This window comes from Diospyros lotus, chromosome 2, assembly GCF_014633365.1.
Source record: "Diospyros lotus cultivar Yz01 chromosome 2, ASM1463336v1, whole genome shotgun sequence".
Lineage (NCBI taxonomy): Eukaryota > Viridiplantae > Streptophyta > Magnoliopsida > Ericales > Ebenaceae > Diospyros > Diospyros lotus.
Genome location: NC_068339.1, coordinates 3,003,966 through 3,029,942, shown reverse-complemented (window position 1 = coordinate 3,029,942; position 25,977 = coordinate 3,003,966). Strand labels below are relative to the sequence as shown.

Sequence of the window (25,977 nt, the reverse complement as noted above, 5' to 3'; positions counted from 1 at the left end):
CCAGACGCAGCCTTAAGCCGTGAAGCGTGAAGCGTGAACCGCCAGCGCCTCTAAAGTCTAAGAGAGAGGCCGATCTGTAAGGACTGAGTCGCGGCTCTGCAAACCAGAAGCTGATCTCTCTCTCTCTCTCTAAGCGTTGAAAAGCTTTCTCTCTCATCCTCGGCTCCGATCCGGCTCAGATCCGGTTTCTTTCGCTCCTTCCCTCCTTCCTTCCCCGCTTCCCCCCCGTCTCTCTCTCTCTCTCTCTCTCTCTCTCTATATATATATATATATATATGTACACGCGCGCTTGATTTACCCTGTATACTTGAGTGTCCGCTTCAGGAAGATTACGTCTTCTGGAGAGGAAGAGCTGGAACTCGGTCGCGGTGAGGGTGAGTGAAGATTTCAGTTATGGCGGCAAAAACAAGAGCCCTAACTTTCTAGTTTTTGTCTTTAAATTCGACTTCTGATTTTCGAAATCTCGTTTCCGCACGCTGTGTTACAGAGGGACTGGGGAGTTGCTTTGGCAGAGCTCACTTTTTCTCATGAATTTTGGGGTAAGGCGCGCCATCTATGTTTGTCTGTCACTATGACTAACGTTTCTGGTTTGAATCATAGATATTATGTTTGTTGAGAAGTGTGATCTTTTGCTGTCGTGATTTTCACTTATTAAGTTCCGGAACTTTTCAGTATAAAAATTTTTAAGCTTTCATTCTTGGACTTGCTACAGAAAGTGGTGTATTGAAATACATTTGAAATGTTAAATTGTTGATGGACCAATGCCTTGCAAATTTATGATGAATTTTAAGAAGAAGATAAACAGAGCGATTTTTAAGTTACTAGTGTTGGAAACTTTTATACGAGTGTGAAGTTGTGGACTTTTCACCTAAAGATTGTTTTCACAATATCGTAGGCTCTCAAACCACACTACCAATAATAAAAAAAGGGTGAAAAAACATGAAAACAGGGAACAAGAGTGATTGTTGAAGTGTTCACTATTCCGCGTAACGCGATTCAGTTGCATTTGTTGGGAGAGTTACTATCACAATTTTCTGCAATACTTGGTCTAAGATTCATATAATTTCACAGTTCAACATCAATCTGTTTAGAGATAGATAGTAATCCCGTTGTTATGATACTGTGGTCAAGGTTTTATATTTAATTGCCAAGACATGTTTTTACTGCTTTCTTAGCTGTGAATGTTTTATCATCTGATTATTATCCCATGCAAGCAATGACGATTGCTGCAGGGTAGGAATTCATACACTATATCTGATCTATTTTACATCTTGGTTATAGGTTGTGTTACTTGCGTGTTTAGACTTTGACACTTAATATTAAGGTTTTAAGTGCATAATTTGGTGGTAATTCCCTCAAGAGAAGATCTTGCTCTGTTTTACTTATGATTATGACCGTTATTATTTGAAGCTTAATTTTGAGGCTTAGTACACAACTCGCAACAAATGCTAATAGTAGCATTCTATTTATATGTTTAATTCACTCGTTGAACAATTATAATCATAGATATAATGGAAAAGAAGAAAAGAAGAAAAGAAGATCCCAGCCTGCTGTGATGAAAATACTGAAACTTTATGGGCCATTTTTTGTCTTCATCATTCATATTGTCAAATGTATCATGAATTCTCAGCTATATATATGTATATGTATAATGAATGAATATATCTCCAGGTAGTTTTACTTAATCTTATATGCTAAGACATTAAAGGAGCATATTAAACAGTTAATACATTCCTTTCTTGTATCCGAAGTCCTTTAATTTCCATATTTTACCAGTCCTTTTATATCTAAATTGAAAAATGGTTTCAAGTTGTTTAATGACAGATTGTTCTAAAAATGATTTAACTTCTCCTCATCTTTTAACATTTAAGTCAATGCATGTTGCTGAATATTGCGGTTGTTTTGAGTGTCCCTCCTCTTTTTTTTTTTTTTCCTTTGCCTCTTGATCAGACAGGGACAGTTAGCGGAAAAGCGGGAAATGTTATGGACTGGAGTGTCAATAATGCATTTAAAACATTAAAAGGTACTGGTTTGGATAATATCACTTCTATCTATAATATTTGTTTACTAGTTCTGCTTGAAATCTTACCTGGATGGAGCACTTTCTAATGACATTGGAGTCATAAGCTCTCTTTTACTTAACAGAAATTCAGTGTCTTTGCTTATTATTCTGGTGACTGTGTTTATTTATTTTTATGCCAATTATTGAGTGAGTTAGGATATTAGTAACCTCAACTTGATTGTCCTAGAATCAAATTTCTTTACACAATAATCCATAAATCATGTGTCAGAGGCAATGTGTATGATGTAATGCTGGCATCTAGTGCATGGACTAGATCACTTAACAATGGTGACACCTAGGGGGGAAAGGAAAAAGAGGAAAGGTGAAGTTGAGTGAGAGAGAAGACCTAGATGAAGAGAAGGCAGTGATCAGATGAAGACCATTGTTTCAAGTGCCCGTGTTGGAGTTAATGGAAATTGAGAACAAAGAAAAAATTTGGAAAGCATGCTTGGAGATAAAAGGGTAGAGAGAACTTGTTATGACTGGTGACTATTGGTCAGAATGATAATGCTGGTACTGATTTACATGAATAAATGGTGGTTGGGGGTTTAAGAAAGTTTACTTGTTGCATGGGATCTGAATGAAGAGAAGGCAGTATTCTAGCTTTTCATTTTATCAATATATTCTTCCAATTGTATGATTTGTCTTGTTTCTTAAAGCAGATATGGAACCTAAGTCAGTGATGGATATGGCTATTATTCCAAGTGTGGACTCAACAGATATTGGATTGGGTTCTTCAGAGAAGGGCAATGTTGCTTCCACCGCAAAACCAAGGAAGAAAACAATGACATCAGTTTTTCTGAAGTTTTTTGAAACAGCTCCTGATGGGAAAAGTCGGAGGTGCAAGTTTTGTGGGCAGAGCTATTCTATTGCAACTGCCACTGGTAATTTTTATGTACTCACTGCTGTTTCGTGACTATAGCAGTCTTCTGTTCTCCTTATGAATTGAGTCACCTAAAAGGACAATCTGCAATTAGAATTGGTCATATGTTGCAATCAGACTATTGGCATGTGGTTTCAGTTAAAGGAACAAGAAGATGTTGTTTTAAACACTGACCAGATGTATTCAAGATCACATCCTTTGGTGTATATTAAAAATTGATCGATTCTTTTCATGGTCTGCTAGACTATTCTATTGAACTTCATTTTGAGCTAATCCACTTCATTGGGTTGCTTTTATTGGGAATGAAATATTAAAGAGATGACTGCTCATTAGAAATATTTTTGTTTTTAAATTATATCCTCTCTGCTGGTGAAGGCAATTTGGGGAGACACCTCACCAATCGGCATCCTGGATATGACAAATCAGGGGATACTGTCAGCACTAGCACCCAGCAAAGCATCACCGTATTTAGGAAACCTCAAACTCAAGCTAAAGCACCTCAGATGGAACTTGATCATTTGAACTGGTTGCTCATCAAGTGGCTTATTTTAGCGTCTCTCCCCCCTTCTGCCTTGGAGGAGAAGTGGCTGGTCAACTCCTATAAATTCCTCAATCCATCAGTTCAACTCTGGTCAGGTGAGAAGTTCCAAGGGGTACTCCGTGAAGTTTTCAGGAGCATGAGAGAAGATGTAAGGGTCATATTGGAGCAGGTTTCATCCAAGGTCTCAATTACGCTTGATTTCTGGGCCTCCTATGAGCAAATCTCTTATATGAGTATCACATGCCAGTGGATTGATGAAAACTGGACTTTTCAAAAGATTCTTCTTGATATTTGTCATATTCCTTCTCCTTGTGGTGGGGCTGAGATCTATCACACTCTAGTGAGAGTCCTCAAAGAGTACAGCATTGAAAACAGAGTCCTCTCCTGCACTCACGACAACAGTCCAGATGCCATGCATGCTTGTCATACGCTAAAAGAAGATATTGATAGCCAGAAAGCGGGGCCTTTCTGCTATGTTCCTTGTGCTGCTTGTACTTTGAACTCCATCATAAATGATGGATTAAGAACTACAAAACCAATTATCTCTAAGGTCAGGGAGTTTGTACAAGAGATGAATGCATCTGCTCAAATCAAGGACGAATTTGTAGAATTTGCAGCAGCTTACCATGAAGGTAGTTGGAAATTTCCACTTGATGCTTCATCTCGATGGAGTGGCAGTTACCAAATGCTTGATATCGTGCGTAAGGTATCCCTCTGTTTCTCTATTCTGTTACTAGTCCACTAGAATAACATAGTTGCCCATTTTTGGAAATTTGGCCTAGAAAATACAAGCAGATCCCTTTTCAGTTTGTTTGCAAAAGACTATTTCAATCAGATTTTGTTCACCTTTAAATTTCACGCCATATGCTTCAGGTAGTTTCTTAGAAACTAAAAGCAAATGTTATTAACTAAACAAATGTGATGGAGGTCAAAACCTGAAATCTTACATTACTTTGATGGTATTCAGATTACTTGCTGATGCATTATAAAAGGTGCATAATTGAAATAGTACTTATTTCACAAAAAGACAGATGGGGGGCAATGTCTTTGGTGCTTGGGTAAAAGACAAAATCAAAGTACATCACGTAGATTTCATTGTTCCAAAAAAGAAGTCGCAGGATGTGTTTGTTAAGATCTCGGATTAGTTAAAGATCAGTTCTGTATTTGTTTGCCCATAAACTTGGAATTTCCTACATCGAAGTGCTCTAAATTGCTTTGAATTTCCAGTGTCATGTTTGCACTCACGTGACAATTTAGAACAAATTAATCTCTTTTCATAAAGAAATTTAAACCCAGCCTAGTGTTATTAAAGTTTGTGATTGTTGTTCTTGTCATGAAGAAATTTAAGTGACCTTTTGTTTTACTTGTGATATGTAGTTTTTTTTTAAATAAAGGCATGTAGAAGAGTACTTTCTTATAAGGGCTAAATTGCAAAAATAGTAATTGAACTTTGCATTAAAGTACAAAAATGTCATTGAACTTTTTACTAAAATACAAAAAGATTACTGAACTTCAGTTTTGTATATAATTCTATAATGACCGTTAGTTGCCTTTAAAAGAAGCTAATGGGTTGCTTATGTGGCTAATAACGTGGACCCGTATATAATATTAAAATACCACGTCATTTAAACCCGACCTGAAAATTAAATCCGACCCAAGAATTACAAAAAGGTCATTGAACTTTATACTAAAATACAAAAATGTCATTGATCTTTTTATGACATGGCATTTTAATATTATATATGGGCTTACATGTTAGCCACGTCAGCATCCCACTAGCTTTTTTTAACGATAATTAATGGTTGTTATGGATTTGTATACAAAATTAAAGTTCAGTGACCTTTTTGTTACAAATTGAAATTCAGTGATCTTTTTTGTATTTTAATACAAAGTTCAGTCACTATTTTTCCAATTTAGCCTTCTTATAGGGACCAGAGGCACAAGCTTTGCCTTGCCAATCAGGCAAGGATCATTTTACTATTCTCTCAGAATCTGTAGTTACCTTTGGGCACTGAATTGTTGAAATGATCAGCAGGCTCTTTGGTTTGCAAAAAGTTCATTGTTTGTGGCTCCTGTTGGGTTCCTTAACAAGATTCTTCTCAGTCGTTAAGAGTAATTCCCAGGGTCATCTAACTTCCAGTTACGGAGTTATACTGGACATACAAGCAGTAACTGGGAAAAACTCTGGTAGCGGAATTGGTTGTTTCTCGTGCGTGTGTGTAGTGACTAATATTGATCTCGTACGTTATTTAACTATGCAGGCTGGTAAATCCATGGACACTGTAATCAGAAAATACGAGGAGACACTAGGTAGTAGAATGCTGCTAAATTCTGCAGAGAAGACTGCCATGAACATTGTGCACGCATTTCTAGAACCCTTCTACAAAACCACAAACAACTTATGTACATACAAAGTTCTCACTGTTGGGCTGGTTGTCTTCTTCATGGATCACATTTCTGAAAGGATTGCTGCCTGCAGAGATTCCCGCCTTAGCCCGGACTGGCTCAAGAGTGCTGCTGAAGACATGGCAACAAAAGCCCGAAAGTACAATGAGCAGGTTTGCAACATATTCACATACATGACTGCAATCCTTGATCCCCGCATAAAAGTTGAGCTAATTCCCGAGAGTCTCAACTCAGAGAACTATCTAGAAGAGTCAAGAGCCCATTTTATTCGAAACTATTCCACAGGTCATTTTCCATCGATCACCAGTGGATATGGTGCTCCAGAACTGGAAGATGGAGGAACTGTTTCATTTGCAGAAGAAATTGCTCGTAAGAAAAGAAGGGCAACCATGAGCTTAGCAACTGATGAACTGACCCATTACCTCTCTGAGCCTCCAGCTCCTATACCAACAGATGTGTTGGAGTGGTGGAAGCTGAACAGCGCCCGCTACCCCCGGCTGTCTGTTATGGCTCGGGACTTCTTGGCCGTCCAGGCCACTTCAGTGGCTCCCGAGGAGTTGTTTTGCTGCAAAGGAAATGAGATCGACAGACAGCGAATCTGTATTCCACATAACAGCACACAGTCCCTTCTATGTATAAAGTCATGGACGCAAGACGGGATGAAGTTGAAATACAGGTCAAGTGAGATAGATTATGAGGGGTTGATGGAATTGGCGGCCACTGCAGCAGCAGATAACAATGCCGCAGGTTCAGACAAGAAACACAAATCATGACTCAGAAATACTAGTGGAGGTTGTGTAGGAAATTTTTACTTGGAGGACCATAAGCAAAGGGGAAACATGTAAGTTATCTTCGACTCCCCAAACTTGCACCAAAACTTTCTTTTCTAACTATTTTTTCCTTGTTCTTGCATGTAGATAGGGGTATGCATCGATGTAAATATCAGAAGAGAGATATCACTCATGGAGGCGGGAGATGAATTTATTTTGTCGTGGGGATGCTTGGAATATCAGAATTTGTGTAAGCCTAGTTGATGGCATTCAGAAACATAGATTAATTTAATATTTTCCTCACTATTGGCTTTGCTATATTTTCTGTCCTCGCTCCTTTCCCAGTTGCCAAACAAGTTGAAAATGAACAGAAAGTCAATTTTTTCCTGTCTCAGTCAGCAGTTTTTAGCACCTTAACTTCAACTTAGCAGCTTGCTCGTAACAGTGATCTAACAGCTTGTGTAGTCTACTAATGATGCAGGTGAAAGATTATTAGGTCAAAGAATCTTTTGAAGGGCTTGGCCTTAGGTCCCTGGAGGGGGTGCTGCTGCAAACCACTGTTCACATTCAGAGGCTCGGTGCTAGTAAAGCTCGGGTAATAATACAAGGTGCTTATACTCAGATCTGTTTTTCCTTAATTTCGTCTGAAAAAAATTATATATATATTTTTTGTGCATGTATTTGATAGGCGTTTTGCATGCGCTAACATTTAGCAATAGATGTAAGAAGATAAATTAATTTTTAAACTTTTTTTAAAAACCAAACAAAATAAGCAATTAAAATGAATAGTTTTTTGTATGATACACTGAAAGTAGCTATACCCATAAGTATGCATAATGGAAATGTAATAAATAGTGTCTAATACCTCAAGAGATTAGAGAAATGTAATATATATCGAGGATGAGTAAGTAATGAAATAACACCAGCTGAATATCTTTTGGGCTAAATGTAATCAAAGAATTCTCGAGTTAAGCGTGCCTGAGTTAGGGTAGCTCAAGGATGGATGACCCTTGGGAAGTTTGTGTAGGCCTATTAAGGTAAGTTGATTCAGTTTTTTTTATTGCTCGATACGAGATGTTACATAAACAATTTACCATGATGCGCTTACGCGAACTTTTCGGGAGTCATTTCTATTGTTCGACGTGGGATGTTACATAACGATTCAAAGAAATGCAGTGAAAAAGGAAGGAGGCAGAATTGCCATGCGCACTATCCCTTTATAATATATTAGATTTTACGGAAATAGAAATAGGATTTGATAAAAAATAGAAAAATGATATTTAAAAAAAAAAGTAAAAAATGAAAATGTGAGATAAAATGTAAATTTAAAAAATATAAGAATGATTTTTGTAAATATAATTTTTTATACAAAAAATTATAAAAATAGTTTAATTATAATACAAACAAATATAAATAATAAACATAAGTTTAATAATATATTTAAATAAATATAAACATAAAATTGCGGTATATAATAAAGAATTATGAGGTAGCGTTATTATCATTATGATAGAAACTTGTAATTATGTTAATTAATTTGATAGGTGGAGTGGATGGTCCTAATTTTACCATTAAACTCATTTTCTTATGAAGAACCAATTTTGCCCAACTCAAAAGCCAAGCCTAAGCCTTCCACGCCACCACATTTCAAGTTACTGATTATTTTCGTGCAAAATCATTAAGATAAAGTCATTTTCATTCATGAAATTTTGCTATTAAAATAATAATATAAGAAATTAATCTTTATCAATTTCAAGGGATCATAAAGTATGGGAATAGCTCTCTTGAACAAAAAATCAAAAATACAGAAACACAAACACTGCTTGGAAAAAAAATCGTTCCAATGCTGTTCGCGGGCATTGGAACGATTTGGGACAAATACCAACACAAACATAAACATAATTCACATCTCATGTATATCAATATAAATACATACGCAAACACAAACATAGTTCATATTTCATTTATATCAATGTAAATACAAATATAAACACAACCATAAAAACAAAGAAAAAATACAAAGTAACAATTAGATGGAGTGAGAGAAAGAGAGAGAGAGAGAGAGAGGGGGGGAGAGGGTTATGAAGGAATGCTCGGCGACGACCGACAAAAGGAACGATCGATGGTGGGGTTTCAGGATTCGACACTGAGAGAGGGGCGATCTTCGGCGCATGGCGGCAATCGAACTTGAAAGCAAGGGAATGGCGATGAGAGAACACTCAGACTAGCAAGCGTTTGATGACAGAAACAAAGCGAAGAAAGAAGAAGAAGAAGAAGAAGAAAAGAGAGGGAAAAAGAGGATTTCGGCCTTCGGGGTGCATGTGTGAGTGACAATGACCGCTTGATGCATTTTTGGCCAATTTATGTGAATTGTGAAATGATCTCGGAATATTTTGTAATTTATAGAAATAATTCGAAAAACGTTTCAGGTTATTTTTTTCGTTTTTAAAATGAGAAATGATTTGAAAATATTGAAATGATATCCTCAAACCATTTTCGTGCTTAAGAAATAATATATATATTTATTTTATAGATGTCATATATGCATATAATATTTACAGCCAAGAGATTGAAGGAGAAGAGGGCTGGAACCGACTGCCATAATATATATATTATATCGCATATATAATATAATGGCCGAGAAAGGATAATAGATCACAGATATATATTAATTGGCCAAGACGGACGGAAGAATGAAGAAGAGAAAATTGGAGGAAAGGAATTAAAATAAAATGCTCTCGCTCTCCATGCCTTTTTCTTTCTTTTTTTGCAGCCTTCTCCATCCCATTCTCAATTGCAATTGCAGGCCCTGCCGATTGCTTTTTCTCTTCCTCTCAGTTTTTACTTTTTCAACCTCTGTTATTAATTTAATTCTTATAATATATAATATATATGGTGTGTATAATAATTATATATATATTAATATTATATAAATAATAATTATTTTTTCATATTTGATATTTTACTAAAAATTTTATTAACTCTTAACGATGTTTTGATTAATTAAGACTAATTCAGAGCAATTCCTACTTTGGGTGTGACCTCTTAAGTTCACAACTCAATAGTGATCGGGACATCATTTTTATGACGTTGATTGTATCTCATACTAATCTAATAGACTAGTCAATATGTTAGTCCATAATCAATTAATCTTAGTCTCTTTCAGAGATATCTTGGAATTATGAATACCTTTAAGAAATTATGTGTTATAGATTATTGTCATGTATTTTTAACAACTTAAAAAATAAGATTATTAGGAGAGTTATAAACAATATTTAGTATTAAAAGAGCAAGTAACAGAATAATGAGTAAATTTAATAATGTATTCATATCTATTTTTTAAGAATTATAATATTTATATGATTCGACTCTCAAGAGGTGAGCATAATCTTTAATAAGATTTATTTTCTATAAATCTCGAATGAATCCTCAATAATAATCAGCTCTGGATTTTCAAATCAAGTAGATAAATATTTGAAGAATGGACAACTTATTTAACGAAATGAAAAAAATGATACACACGCAATACCCTTAATAAAGGGAAACGTATCACTTTATAATTGACTCATCACAAAAAGATAGGTGACTTAAGGAGCACCCATCATCTTCTAAGTCATTGCAAATGCAAACATACATGGAAGCCACCATATGCCTTAGGCTTATATGGTGAAAAGTCCTGTTGTATGCATGTTCCCAAATTATCTGCTATGAGGACGAGGCTTATGTGGTGGGAAGCCATTCTGTATGTCCCCAAATTATCTGTTATGAAGATGACAGACATTTTTTTTCTTGTTAGTTTGACATTGATTAGAGAGCTAAAGGACTCCACACTTTAGTGTTCGAAGTAAGATTTTTCAAAATACAATATGATATATCTTTTTCTTCTTTTTGGCATGAGGTTAGGGCATCTCCAATCCTTTGCCCTAAATTGAGGGTAAAACCTACCCCAAATTTGAGGTAAGACCCAACTTCTCTCCAACTCTTTACTCCAAATTTGAGGTAAGACCCAATTTCAATCCACCCAATGACACAAACCTCAAGATTTTTGTTATGACAAAGACAATGACACTGCATTTATTATTTAATTATAAAGTGGTTAAGTGTCTTAAAATTTTGATTCAATCTTAAAATCGAATAAGTTTTGTTTGATCTTCACTATAAAAAAATTAAAAAATCAGTTTCAATTCGATCTAAACCTAATTTTAGATAAAAAACTAAAACTGCGTTCTCTTTACTGTTTTCAAGTTATTTTTAGTTTTTAATTTTTTAAAATAATGAAAATGCGTTCTTTTTACTGTTTTTAAAAATATATTTTTGAAAACAAAAAAAAAAAAAAAAATTGTAAAGAAAACTCAAAACAACTTTTGTTGTTTTGAGTGTTTTCATCTAAAACAAATTCAAAACTTAAAATACATTTATTTATTCATATATTTATTATTATAATAGAAAAAAATACTATAAAATTCATTAACTTTAAAATGTAGATATTTTTTTAATAATTTATAAACATTAAATATTTTTAATTTACTGAATAATCAAATTTATTGAATAAAATATCATTAAAAAATTATTTTCAAAATTTCAAAGAGAACGTGTTTTCTAATTTTTTGTTTTGAGAAATAATTTTTCAAAATGACATAGAAAACGCGTTTTCAATTTTCTAAAAATAGACTATCAAAATAGAAAACTGAAAATGAATTCAAAACTCAAAACTAAAAATTAAAAAATAAAAAAAACACAGCCTAAATTATTATTATGACCTAACAAGTTGATTACTTAAGAGTTAAATACTGGATTTGGTGCAATTAGGGTTCAAAGAAACCCACCTTCACAAGGTTAGCTTCTAGAAGTACGTGTATCAAATAAATTTATTAAATACGCACCAAAAATTATAAATTATGTACATTAAATCAAACTACATGCATTTGAGTTATAAGTATCTTCTAATTACTGGATGAACCTTTCGATTATTTCAAAGAAATAATGAAAGAGTGTTATGTGAAATACACAGTGCTAGCTATTGCTGCCTGCCTATAGTAACATTATTATTGTCCCAAATATTAGTTACTTGTTTGAATGAATAGATCATTATTAGAATGATTATCTATTTGCAGCACTAAAGACAGGAGGAAGGGAAGAACTTCTAGCTACCAACTGAAAACATAAACAATTTGCAGCAACAAACACAAAAAAAATGCCCTTGATCCCAATAACTATATTTTATTTTTTAATTATTAACGCTTGAAACATTAAACAAAAATTCAGTTTACATATATAGTTAAATAATTTTGATATAAAAAATGTTATTAATGTAACATTCAGGGAGTATTTAATTTATGCATTTATGAACTGTTTTGAGTTGGATTATATTTTTTAATTTAAAAAACACTTTCAAAGGGCAAGTTGAATCGACCAAGATAAATTAACCTATACATCTCTTCAATTTTGGGTTTTTAGTTCAAGTAATTTTTGAATTTTATATTTTATTAAATGAATCTTTAAACTTTTCTCAATTAGATACTATTGACGCTCGAACACAATAATAAATTTATTAAGTGAAAAATTGCCTTTGAACAATTTGAATTTGTCTTTCAACGATTTTGAGGGTGAGGTTCCAATCGAAGGAGTTTTCTTAAATGCAACTGCGATATCAGTCATGGGGAATCCCAAACTTTGTGGAGGCGTACCTGAATTACACCTGCCAACATGCACCATGAAACAATCGAAGAAACATCGAATGTCTCTTAAAATCATCTTGCTGATCTCTATCACATCTTTGGCAATTGTATTTGTTGTGGTATTGACATTATTTTGTTGCTTCAAGAAAAAGAACAAAGATTTAACTTTTGATTCGTCATCAATTAATGCATTCTATAGAATATCATACGACGCCCTCCTCAAAGCGACTGAAGGCTTCTCTTCAACATACTTGATTGGAACGGGCAGTTCTGGCTCTGTATACAAAGCAATATTGGGGGAAACAACTGTAGCAGTTAATGTGCTTAACCTTCAACGTCAAGGGGTGTCCAGGAGCTTCATGGCCGAGTGCGAAGCCTTGGGAAGAATCCGACACAAGAATCTAATCAAGATTTTGACTTCTTGTTCAAGTGTTGATTTTCAGGGCAATGAGTTCAAAGCTATAGTTTACGAGTTCATGCCCCGGGGGAGTTTGGAGAGGTGGTTGCATCCAGATCCAAAAATGGAAAACCATCAAGACAATCATGTCGTGGGACTTAATCTTCTACAAAGAATAAATGTAGCCATTGATGTAGCTTCTGCACTAGAGTATCTGCATCGCCACTGCCACACACCAATTATTCATTGTGATCTAAAGCCAAGCAACATTCTTCTTGACGCAGACATGGTTGCCCATGTTGGAGATTTTGGGTTGGCCAGGTTAATATTAGAAATGAATCCAAATCAAAGCAGTACTTCAGTGGGCGTGAGAGGAACCATTGGCTATGCAGCTCCAGGTAATCATTATAATTGATTATATTTCATTTGTTTACTATTTTGCCAAGGATGACACATAGATCTCATCCAAATAGTGTAGAAAAATGAGTTTTTCTGCTAATGATTCATAAGAAAATCCATATTAATGCTGAAATGGTGAGTCCTAATAGTTGATGATTTATTTTGAAAACCTACAGAATATGGGCTTGGAAGTGAGGTCTCAAGGGATGGAGATGTCTATAGCTTTGGGATCTTGCTACTAGAGATGATGACAGGTAAAAGGCCAACTGAGTCGATGTTTCAGGCAGGTCTCAATCTCCACACTTTTGCCAGGATGGCCATACCCGACCATGTGATGGCCATTGTGGATTCGAAACTCGTGAGTAATGATGAAGAAGAAGTGGCTGCATCGACCAACAACGAGGGGAGGAGGGCAACCACCCACCCAAGAAATAGCAGTAACGAAAATGATTGCTTGATTCATATGATCAAGATTGGAGTGGCATGTTCCATGGAGTCACCCCAAGATAGGTTGAACATAAGCAACGTTGTTCGTGAATTGAACATAACTAGGGACATTTTTCAAGGGCTCCGGAAGGGTTATAATGCTTAGGCATGACTTCCGACACATTTTCCACCAACCTTATAATGATCAAAGTTAGTTATTACATCTTACGATAAAGAGAGAATGACATTTGTGCTATTTGTTGTTCTTATTTTTTTTTTCACTTTGTCTTAGTTAGATACTTAAGCATCTTTTATTTATTGACGACTGGCTATGAATCAAACTACATTTGAGTTATAAGTATTTTCTAAGTAGATGGACGTTTCGAAGAATATCTACAACGATATAGTGTTAGGTGAAATACATGAATGCCATTATTGCCTTGTAACATTGTCTTAAATAGTTATTTGTTTGAATGGATTGATAATTATTAGAATAATTATAACAAGTTAGGTACATATGCCTGGATTGCAATCAAATAATATTGCACTAAAATGTATGCTTTAAGAGTTTACTTTTAGTTTGCAACCTCTTGTCGGGTTAATTACACCAATAATAACTCAACAATACATTCTATTACTGTTTGGTCACTAAACTTTGAAATGTTACGTGTTAGTCACTGATATCTCAAAATTGTTACTACTTAATCATTAAACTTTAAAATATTACCTATTAGTCATTAATATTTCAAAACTGTTACTGCTTAGTTGCTGAACTTTAAAATATTATTTATTAGTCATTGATATTTCAAAATCGTTTTTCACCCGTTACTCGATAGTCACTGAACTTTAAGTTCACGAGTGATGAATGAGGAACAGTTTTGAAATATTAGTGACTAACAGGTAATATTTTAAAGTTCAGTGTAACAGTTTTGAAATATCAGTGACTAATAGATAATATTTTAAAGTTCAGTAATTAAGCAGTAACAGTTTTGAAATATCAGTGACTAATAGGTAACATTTCAAAGTTTAGTGACTAAGTAGTAACCGTTTTGAAATATCAGTGACTAATAGGTAATATTTTAAAGTTCAGTGATCAAATAGTAATAGAATGTAAAGTTGGGTTATTATTGGTGTAATTAACCCTCTCTTGTCTGTAAATATCAACACAGATACATTTTTCGTGCCAAAAATACAAGTACCGTAGTGGGCTTAACATATTCGTGAACTACCACAAAGCAACTGGTCATGAGTGGAAAGAATTAAGACGATACGAGCATTGGAGACCTAGATTTGGATTGTTAAGGAGTAGTTACATGATGATCTAACACGGTGATGAGGAGACGTCCCTTGAGTTGTTGGTTGTTTAAAATGGACCGCCCCTAAAGAGAGGAATGTAAGTACTTCTACAGAGCAATAACAAACATTGTTTACAACAACAAATATGAACTTTGATTCTAATAGTTATATTTTATTTTTAATTATTAATGCTTGGAACATTAAGCAAAAATATAGTTTACATAGTTAAACATTTTTTATACAGAAAATGTTATTAATGTAACACCGAGGGAGTATTTAATTTGTGCATTTATGAATTATTTGGAGTTGTATTATTATTTTTTAATTTAAAAACCACTTTCAGATGGTAAGTTGCATCGGACAAGATAAATAAACCTGTACATTTCTTGAATTTTAGATTTTTAGTTTTAGTATTTTCTTAATTTTATATTTTATTAAATTAATCTATAAACTTTTCTCAATTAGTTATGTATCTCTCCGTTACTAATTACATTTAAGTAAATTAACTATACCTATGACACCCCTCTGTTACTAACGATATTAAGTAAATTAACTATATGTATATCTCTTGAATTATGGATATTTAGCCTTCACACCCTATGAATTTTATTTTTCTTCAAATAAAATGTTGTTAAATACTTTTTACACAAAATGTTATTAGTTTATCATGAGGGCCTATTGAATATCAACTTTATACATTTATGGACTGCTTAGATATGAATTTTTTCTGAAAATTTTGACTACTTTTGTTGTAAGCTTGAAATAGCCAAACTCGTAGTCTCAGACTTTGAAATTAAAACTTGAACCACTCACTGATGCTAATCTATGGTGAGTCGGTGACTTGAAACACTATAGAAACCAGAAACGAGAACATTTCATAGGCCTACTTGTAATATATAACGGGGAGGGACCTGAACAGGACACCCACGGGTGACCCTAGAACTACTCCGCGTGGTTTGCTGCAGCCTAAAGGCAACCCGTGAGCGGACTAGCACGAGGCGATTTTGTCCGCAACTCGGCGAGTAATTTCCTGTTGCTGTCGTAATAGATAATGCCAGAGAAATCCAACAGCTGGCATTTGTCGCCCATCAAGATAGTCTTTTGCCACAGTCGTTTCTCGCTAAATTCCTTGTCAAAGCTATGGTTTACGAGTTCATGCCCCTGGGTAGTTTGGAGAGGTGGTTGCATCCAGATCCAAAAACAGAAAACCACCAAGACAATCAAGCCATGGTAGATGTAATACCCTATGTTCGTATGAAGTTGTCACGTAATTTCGATGAGTTTAGAACATCGAAAAATTGATTTTTTTAGCAATTTCAGGTACTGAATCAACTGCAGGGAATGACTCGGAGTAAAATTGTCTAAAGAAAATTATATGATCTTGACGAGCGTATCAAGATAGGATTTATGGTATCGAAAGAAATTAATTTCGGAACGATTTTCGGTACAGCTAAAATACAGCTGCCATTTAGGCTGTAAAACTGAATTGTCGTAAGAGGCTCCCGAAAAATTAACGGAACCCTAGGGGGGCTCTGGTTTTGCGTAATAAGCAACCTTTCAGTGGTTTCAGGATTAAACAACAGTCCGGTAAGAACACTAGGGCAAAATCATTTTTTTTAACTAAGAATTGGATTATTAATTTTGCGCTTTCAGTATTAAAATGCAAATTTAATCGATGTTTGAAGACATGCTTGCAATAAGGAAAAATTCTCAAGTGAGATTATGAGAAAATTGGAATTTAATACATAATTTTATATATATTAATGTAATATATGATATATAAATATATATATATGTGTGTGTACACGCATGACAGAGGCCTCTGTTAATCGCAAATGGCCATGCCCTGCCACTCCAAACTTCAAATCCCATGCCTTATAAATCGGCCATACTTTTTGCACTCGCGATTTGCGCAAATCCCACACCTCTACAAATCCATGGCAGCCAGTTGTCAGATGCAATGGGGTGTGGCCAGTGAGGTAAGAGAGCAGCCGAGCGCCTATAAATAGGCATGAAGCTTGGCTGTTTAAGAGCAGCAAGGAAGCGAGAGTTCGCTGAAGAGAGAGAGAGAGAGAGAGAGAGAGAGAGAGAGAGAGCAAGCGATCGAAAGTGGCCACTTCTAGTAGCCATGGCCGTGAAGCAGAGCTTCGATGCTTGGCCATGGTGGTCAATGAAGAAGGGGCAGCCGGTTGTGCGATGGTCGAGCCAGCAAGGTGAGGTGCGGAGGCGATTGGTGGGCCGAGTAACGACCCGAAGCAGTGGAGCCGCGGCTATGGCAGCCATGGTCGCGAGTTCTAGCAAGCTGGACGCGAGGCAGAGGAGCTGTCGCGATGACAGCTCGTAGTGGCAAGCCACGGTGCGGCCGGTACAGCGGCTGGGAGAGGCGGAAGCTGCTGGCAGTAGAGGCGCGCGGAGGTGCTGGCAGCAGCGGTGGCCGCGGGCAGTGTTGGTTCAGCCATGGAGGAAAGAAGAGAAGAAGAAGAAGAAGAAGAAGAAGAAGAAGAAGAAAGGAGAGGAAGAAGAAGAGAAGAGAAGGAAGAAGAAGAAGAAGAAGAAGGAAGAAGAGAAGGAAGAAGAAAGGAAAAAAAAAAATGGAGTTGCAGGTCGTGCAGGAGAGAGGAGGAAGAAGAAGAAAGAGAAAAAAGAAAAGAAAAAGAAAAAGAAAAAGAAAGAAAAAAAAAGGAAAAATAAATGGGGAAATGTCAAAAAAAATTTCAGAAAAATCCCAAAAGATAGGAAATTATATTTTGGTAATATCTCGGAGATTTTGGCAAGAAAAATTGTTCGGGCATGCTTTTCAAGATCAAGACACGCATACCGAGGAAACTAAAGAGGCTAAATTAAGGTAAGTAAAATTTTCTAAAAATTTTAGAAATTTAAGAATATTATTTTATGAATTTTTGTAGTGAAATATTTGAGAAAATATTATAGGAATATTTAATCTGAAATTATTGAGGAAAAATAGGAAGAAATAGAGAGAAAATTAAAGAAAATACCAGAAAATTATAGAAAAATAGATTTTAATATTTATTTAAATAATTATGGTGAATAGGATGCTTTGAGGCTTAAGTTGAAGTGACTCGTGCAAATTTTGAGGTTGACATGCAAATCGAGGAAATACACGAATTTCGAGGTAGCCCGATAAGCTTGAGAAGGTAAATGGTGCTTCCTAATTTAAGTTAGTTTATGGAAAATGCTTGGTTTGTAAGTGATTTATGTTATTCGAAAATGTTTTCATCATATTGACATGCCTTAATATGTATCCATCACGTATACTGCATACATGACATGACTATAAAATGCACGAATACACGTTGATATCATTGATCACTCGCATTTGAGGCCGTAGGGAGTACGAACTGGCACCGCTGCCTTACCAAGGGTGCACCCATACACCTCGGTCTCGAAAGGGGTGGCCGCAAAAATGGTAGGTAGCATGAGGGGTACAGTTGACACCTACGATGAAAGACATTGCATACACACATGACATAACATTATATACCCTTACTTAGATGATTCATCATCTAACTTGGGTTTTGCCCTTGGAATATTCAAACGTTCCAAGTGGAGATTGTAGCAGATTCGAGGATAAATGAGGCATGAAACGACACTTAGCAAAGAGAGTGTATGAAGAGTGAAATGTATGTTGTACAGCCCATGTATTTAAGTTCGGCTACTTTAGATTCTGAACGTTTTGAGAAATGTTGAATTTATTTACGATTAATGTTAAGATATCAAGTTTCGATCATTGCTTCCGCATTTGATGTGTATAATGATTCTCTTTCGAGATTAATAGTTGGGAATTCCGGGACGGATTCGAGATATGATATGATTTAGAATTAAGAAAAATTTTATTGTCCCAGAATTATCCCAATTTATAACGCGCCGGAGAAAGTGAGGCATTACAGTAGGGGTGTTCAGGGTGTGGTTTCGCCGATTTAAACCCTTTTCAATGTGCCAAATTATATGTGTGATTTTTTTATTACTCTAAACCACACGAATTGATTTAGTCTCCATAAATTGCACTAGATTACATTGCAAAATACGATGCAATTCAGTGCGATTTTCGCAATTTGTCAGAGTAGACTTTCTATTGGGCTTGATAGATTAACAAATTGGGTCTAAAACTTTTTTGGTTAATTATTTTAACATATTTTGAGTTTTTTATTTTAAAATTAACTTTTTTACAAGAAAAAAAAGAAAAAGAAGCTATACTAATAAATAGTTTAAACACTACAACTTAATCAATAATCAAAATGCAAATTTAAACATATTTCCAAAACATGACATAACTATTAAAGTTCTATCATTAAATATAATCAACTTACTACTAATTACTAAAGTCCAAACACCAATCATAACCAATTAAAGCATAATCAATTAACTTCTATTTTTTTTTTTAATTTTTAAATTATTAGACTAGTCTGTGGTCAGTTAAAAATCGAAAGTATTTTTATCAAATCATAAACTGCACGATTTATGAATTTTTCAAACCATTTCAAACTATTCCCCCAAAAAAATCATACGCTGCGGTTGATTTTCACAATTTAGTGGTTTTTTAAACAACCCCTATGCTCTGTTTGTGATATTTGTGCAGTTAAAGAACATAATTCATTAAAGCCACAGAAAATAATTTTTTTCCTGTCTCAGACAGCAGTTTTTAGCACCTTAACTTCAACTTAGCAGCTTGCTCGTAACAGTGATCTAACAGCTAGCTTGTGTAGTCTACTAATGATGCAGGTGAAAGATTATTAGGTCAAAGAATCTGTTGAAGGGCTTGGTCTTAGGTCCTTGAAGGGGGTGCTGCTGCAAACCACTGTTCACATTCAGAGGCTCGGTGCCAGTAAAGCTCGGGTAATAATACAAGGTGCTTATACTCTGATCTGTTTTTCCTTAATTTCGTATTAAAGAAAAAAAAATTATATATATATTTTTTGTGCATGCATTTGAAAGGCAATTTGCATGCTAACACTTAGCGATAGATGTAAATTATTATTATTATTTTTTTTAAAAACCAAACAAAAAGTAATGAAAACGAATGAGTTTTTGTATGATACAGTGACAGTAGCTATATATATATATCCATATAACAAAAGTATGCATAATGGAAATGCAATAAATAGTGACCATGAGCAAAGAAATGCCGTGAGAAAGGAAGAAGGCAGAACTGCCATGCGCACTATCCCTTATTAATATATTAGGTTGCACAAAAATAAAAATAAAAAATAATATTTTTTAAAAAATAGAAAACGATAACACGGGATAAAGTATAAATTTAAAAAATATAATTTTATTTTGTAAATATAAATTTTTAGATAAAAATTATAAAAATAATTTAATTATAATACAAACAAACATAAACAATAAACATAAGTTTAATAATAGATTCAAACAAACAAAAACATAAAATCTACTTTGATGCGGTATATAATAAAGAATTATGAGGTAGCGTTATTATCATTATGATAGAAACTTGTAATTATGTTAATTAATTTGTTATATAGGTGGACTGGATGGTCCTAATTTTACCATTGAACTCATTTATTATGCCTGCCGATGGCTTTTTCTCTTACTTTCAGTTTTTACTTTTTCAACCTTTTTATTAATTTAATTCTTATAATATATAATATATATAGTCTGTATAATAATTATTTTTTCATATTTAATATTTTACTGAAAATTTTATTAACTCTTAACGATGTGTTGATTAATTAACACTAATCCAGAGCTATTCCTACTTTGGGTGTGACCTCTTAAGTTCACAACTCAATAGTGATTGGGAGAGTATTTTTGTGATGTTAATTGAGCACTTCGACCTAAAGGAATTTTTTTCATCTCCCCAAAACATCTTGAAAGGTCTTGAGTAACATCTATCTATGGCTCAAAACTATTCTAACAGTAATGAATTCAATATCTTTGTAAATTTATTTAGGACTTTTGATTACTGTGTATTTTCATTGATTAACATTTCGACTGAGCGAGAGCCATGGATTAACTAAACTCATAAGAGTCTGTAACTATGCCAATATCCAATTTGAGGTGATCGAGATGACACATCAAAATTTCTTCTAACATTCAAAACTCTTTTTTGATCATGCATACATTGACCAAGGATTTCTACAATAATCAACCAATTGAGATCCCATAAGATCTTTACCTCACGTTGGATAAGAGTGGATCCCATCAACGAGTATTTGTTTCTATACATCACTGTATGGAGACTATACAAAAATAATCCCCACTTTTCAGTCTGGATGGTTTTGCTCAATAATAAATCTTCAACACTAGTGTACAAGACAACTTTGTAGCTTCCATTCAAAGGACCAAGCATCACGTTTAGTAGATGTTTAGCTAACATCTACCTACATGTCTATTATCTGCATCTCATACAATATAACATGTGACTTACTATCGTTTATCATACTAATCTAATAGACTAGTCAATATGTTAGTCCATAATCAATTAATATTGGTCTCCTTTAGAGAAATCTTGAAACTAGGAATACCTTTAAGAAATTATGTATTATAGATCATTATCAGGTATTTTTAACAACTTAAAAAATAAGATTATTAGGAGAGCTACAAACAATATTTAGTATTAAAATAGCAAGTAATAGAATAATGAGTAAATTTAATAATGTATTCATATCTATTTTTTAAGAATTATAGTATTTATATGATCCGACTCTCAAGAACTGAGCATAATCTTTAATAAGATTTGTTTTCTATAAATCTTGAATGAATTCTCAATAATAATCGACTCGGCATTTTCAAATCAAGTAGATAAATATTTGAAGAATAGACAGCTTATTTAAGGAAATGAAAAAGAAAGACACGCGATATCCTTAATAAAGGAAACATATTACTTTATAATTGACTCATCACAAAAAAGATAGGTGACTTAAAAGACTACCCATCATCTAATCATTGCAAATACAAACATTCTTGGAAGCCACCATATGCCTTAGGCTTATATGGTGAAGAGCCCTGCTGTATGTATGTCCCCAAATTATATGCTATGAAGATAAGGCTTATGTGGTGGGAAGCCATTCCGTATGCCCCCAATGACATGAGCCTTGTTAGTTTGACATTGATTAGAGAGATAAGGACCCCACCTATAGTGTTCAAAGTATAGTTTTCTAGAATACATTATGATATCTCTTCTTCTTCTTGCATGGGCTTAGAACCATTCAATCCACCCAACCACACAAACCCCAAGATTTTTGTTATGAGAAAGACAATAACACTGCCTTCATTATTTTATTATAAAGTGGTTAAGTGTCTTAAAATTTTAATTAAATCTTAAATGGAATAAGTTTAGTTTGATCTTTACTGTAAAAAAATTAAAAAATCAGTTTCAATTCGATCTAAACTTAATTTTAGATCAAAAACTAAATTATTATTATGACCTGACAACTTGATTACTTAAGAGTTAAATACTGGATTTGGTGCAATTGGGGTTCAAAGAAACCCAACTTCACAAGGTTAGCTTCTAGAAGTACTTGTATCAAATAAATTTATTAAATACGCACAAAAAATTATAAATTATGTACATTAAATAAGATAGATCAAATTACTCAATTCTAATGACATTTTTAAAGGTGATATAAAAAAAAATTAGCACAATCATTTCACTCATATAAATTTTTTTTGCAATTGGAGAGTTATAAATGAAGATATGACAATTTAAATAACAAGTGAGATTATATTACCAGTCTTAACACTCATATTAAATTTCATCTAAATTTAGTATTAGGACACTAACACCAATAATATTTTTATTTTAAAATTATTTTTTAATGCAAAATATTTTACCATGAATCAAAACAGAGACTAAAGTGATTCAAAGTTTAAAATATCTTTGGACTTTGACATTTGAACAAGTATGTGCGGATGAAGAAAGTTTAAATGATAATATTTAAAATTTATATTTTAAAATAGGTTTATTAGCACGAAAAATCTAAACTTTTTTGTGTTTTTGTGATTTTATAAAAAAATTTTAACTTTGATAATAAGATACTGATTTGATTAATTGGTTGCAATTTTATCCATAACTCGGATTCGTCGGCATCCAAGACCTGCTGATGTGGCATACCACTTGGCATTTTAAAATATTTTGAGTGAGTCCCATATACACATGTATGAAAAAAGGCTATTAGTATGAAAAATTCAAATATTTTTACGTTTTTGCGATTTTATCTAAAAGTTTTAATTTTGTCAATAAGATCCCGATTTGATCAATTGTTTGCAATTTTATCCACGACCCGGATTTGATCCATGGCCTGCTGACATGGCATGTCACTTGACATTTTAAAACATTTTGAGTGGGCCCCCACATGCACATATATAAAAAAATAAAAAATAAAATGATATTAAATATATATATATATATGCATAGAAAGAAGGAAGTAGGTGGAGGACGATAATGGTGATGACAGAAGACAACGATGGTAATGCTACGACCGTGAACAACGACGGTAATGACTAATCTAAAAGTTGGTTGTGACGATTGATCTGGACATGCCCCTATTCATGGCGACCACAATCGATTTGGAAGCTAGACGACCACCGATCTGGGCTTCCTCCTACTTTGGGCTACCTCATAGAAAGCGATCGACGACCATATGCTTTTATCGACTAATGGCGTCCTTTGTCAGCTACTTCGCCCTTGCCGTTGGTTGCTTAAGCCGATCCATTGATGTCAACGATCAGCCATCATACTTTCAGATTCGACCTTCTTCCAAATTGGCCTCCATCGCCATCTCTAGCTTCTAGATCGGTTGCCGCCTCCTACCCAACATCATCGTTTGTGGCTATTGCTGTCCTCCGCCTGTCTTCCTCTGCAAATATATCTATAACACTCACACACACATATATATATATAACATATATTAAACATTATTTTTGTTTTTTTATTTTTTTTTTACACATGTATGTAGGGCCCATTCAAAATATTTTAAAATGCCAGGTGGCATGCCACGTTAGCGGGTCTTGGATGCCAACGAGTTGAATTCGGATCGTGGATAAAATTGCAACTAATTGATTAAATTGAGACATTATTGTTAAAATTGAAACTTTTAAATAAAATTGTAAAAACATGAAAAATGTTTAAATTTTTTGTGCAAATAGTCTTTTTTTACACATGTGCATGTAGGACAAACTCAAAATGTGTTAAAATGTTAAGTGGAATGCCATTTCAACAGGTCTTGGACGTTAACGAATTGAATTTGGATCGTGGATAAAATTATAACTAATTGATCAAATCGATATATTATTGTTAAAATTAAAATTTTTAGATAAAATCATAAAAACATGAAAAAAATTAATTTTTAATGCTAATAACCCTTTAAAATATTCACTGTTATTTGAAAGGAGCTTGTCTCATTTCAATTTAGACTTTAGACTTTTGCTATGGAATTGGAGTTTTTCTATAGAATAATATTATTTTAATAAAAAGTTGTTGAAACACGACCCACTGTATTCAAATTATTTATGGGTCCAAGCATCCGGAAAGTGACCGCTGTATTGGAACAGTACTCACTGCATTTATATGTCAATGTCACCCACTTACCACAAAAATTTCTGTGGCCATGATGAAGCGGAAATTAAATTCTCACCTAGAAAATAAGTCTTTCTCTTGCTGATTCTACGTACTAGCATTAAATTCCCGTTGAACAAACCCAATGAGCACCAATGCCGTCAACTAAACTTATCAATCCCCAAATAAAATAGAGTAATGTTAGAAGTTATGATTGATAAACTTATCAATACCCAAATTATCTGCCATGAAGATGAGGCTTATGTGGTGGGAAGCCATTTTGTATGTCCCCAAATTATCTGTTATGAAGATGACATAGCATTTTTCTTCTTGTTAGTTTGACATTGATTAGAGAGCTAAAGGACTCCACCCTATAGTGTTTGAAATATGGTTTTTCAGAATACAATATGATATATCTTTTTCTTCTTTTTGGCATGAGGTTAGGGCATCTCCAACCCTTTGCCCTAAATTGGGAGTAAAACCTACCCCAAATTTGAGATAGAACCAAACTTCTCTCCAACTCTTTACCCCAAATTTGAGGTAACACCCAATTTCAATCCACCCAACCACACAAACCTCAAGATTTTTGTTATGAGAAAGACAATGACACTGCATTCATTATTTAATTATAAAGTGGTTAAGTCTCTTAAAATTTTGATTCAATCTTAAATTGAATAAGTTTAGTTTGATCTTCACTCTGAAAAATTTAAAAAATCAGTTTCAATTCGATCTAAATCTAATTTTAAATAAAAAACTAAGGCTGCGTTCTCTTTTACTTTTTAATTTTTAGTTTTGAGTTTTGAATTCATTTTCAGTTTTCTATTTTAGTAGTCTATTTTTAGAAAATTGAAAATGCGTTCTCTTTGTCATTTTGAAAAACTATTTCTCAAAACAGAAAATTAAAAAACGCCTTCTTTTTGAAATTTTAAAAATAATTTTTTAATGATACTTTATTCAATAAATTTGATTATTCAGTAAATTAAAAATATTTAACGTTTATAAATTATTAAAAAGATATCTACATTTTAAGGTTAATGAATTTTGTAATATTTTTTTCTATTATAATAATAAATATATGAATAAATAAATAAATAAATGTGTTTTGAGTTTTGAATTTGTTTTCAAAAATGTATTTTTAAAAACAATAAAGAAAACGTATTTTCATTATTTTAGTAAATTGAAAACTAAAAATAACTTGAAAATAACAAAGAGAACGCAGCCTAAATTATTATTATGACCTAACAACTTGATTACTTAAGAGTTAAATACTCGATTTGGTGCAATTGGGGGTTAGCTTCTAGAAGTTTGTCAAATAAATTTATTAAATACGCACAAAAAATTATAAATTATGTACACTAAATAAGATGGGCCGAATTACTCAATTCTAATGACATTTTTAAGGGTGATATAAAGAAATTAACACAATCATTTTTTGCTCATATAAAAAAATTAACAATTGGAGAGTTATGACCATTTAAATAACAAACGAGATTATATTATTAGTCTTAACATTCATATTAAATGTCATTTAAATTTAATGTTACGACACTAACATCAATAGTATTTTTATTTTAAAATTAT

At 33.5% G+C, this 25,977-nt stretch overlaps 2 protein-coding genes across 6 annotated transcripts in view; both read left to right on the top strand.

Annotated features, from left to right (window-relative positions):
• Positions 1 to 18: 18 nt before the first annotated feature.
• LOC127794327 (zinc finger BED domain-containing protein DAYSLEEPER) lies at positions 19 to 9,114 on the top strand. Of its 3 annotated transcripts, XM_052325336.1 has the most exons (8): positions 19 to 184; positions 325 to 374; positions 488 to 539; positions 1,951 to 2,023; positions 2,725 to 2,946; positions 3,321 to 4,192; positions 5,748 to 6,733; positions 6,810 to 9,104. In XM_052325336.1, exons 3-7 carry the CDS (start codon positions 528 to 530, stop codon positions 6,663 to 6,665), a joined length of 2,097 nt encoding a protein of 698 aa, XP_052181296.1. In that variant the 5' UTR covers positions 19 to 184; positions 325 to 374; positions 488 to 527; the 3' UTR covers positions 6,666 to 6,733; positions 6,810 to 9,104. The 3 variants fall into 3 exon arrangements, with proteins under 3 accessions (XP_052181296.1, XP_052181295.1, XP_052181294.1); XM_052325335.1 differs by lacking the exons at positions 19 to 184; positions 325 to 374; positions 488 to 539 and having other exon boundaries at positions 546 to 2,023; positions 6,814 to 9,114; XM_052325334.1 differs by lacking the exons at positions 19 to 184; positions 325 to 374; positions 488 to 539 and having other exon boundaries at positions 546 to 2,023; positions 6,810 to 9,105.
• Positions 9,115 to 12,266: 3,152 nt separating this feature from the next.
• LOC127794328 (probable LRR receptor-like serine/threonine-protein kinase At3g47570) overlaps positions 12,267 to 25,977 on the top strand; it is a 98,152-nt gene continuing 84,441 nt past the window's right edge. Inside the window, exons 1-2 of one of the 3 annotated variants that reach the window (XM_052325339.1) lie at positions 12,267 to 13,135; positions 13,313 to 13,646. In XM_052325339.1, the coding sequence (XP_052181299.1) occupies positions 12,319 to 13,135; positions 13,313 to 13,646 (1,151 nt within the window). In that variant the 5' untranslated portion in view covers positions 12,267 to 12,318. Of the gene's footprint in view, positions 13,136 to 13,312; positions 13,976 to 25,977 lie in introns of all 3 variants that reach the window. The other 2 variants (XM_052325338.1, XR_008021639.1) reach the window with 2 other exon arrangements.

Excerpts from the sequence above, each read along its gene's own strand:
- LOC127794327 (XM_052325335.1), top strand. The coding sequence starts at position 1,879 with ATGTTGCTGAATATTGCGGTTGTTTTGAGTGTCCCTCCTCTTTTTTTT. Across the intron at positions 2,947-3,320 it reads TTCTATTGCAACTGCCACTG|GCAATTTGGGGAGACACCTC; the intron begins GTAATTTTTATG and ends CTGCTGGTGAAG. Across the intron at positions 4,193-5,747 it reads TGCTTGATATCGTGCGTAAG|GCTGGTAAATCCATGGACAC; the intron begins GTATCCCTCTGT and ends TTAACTATGCAG.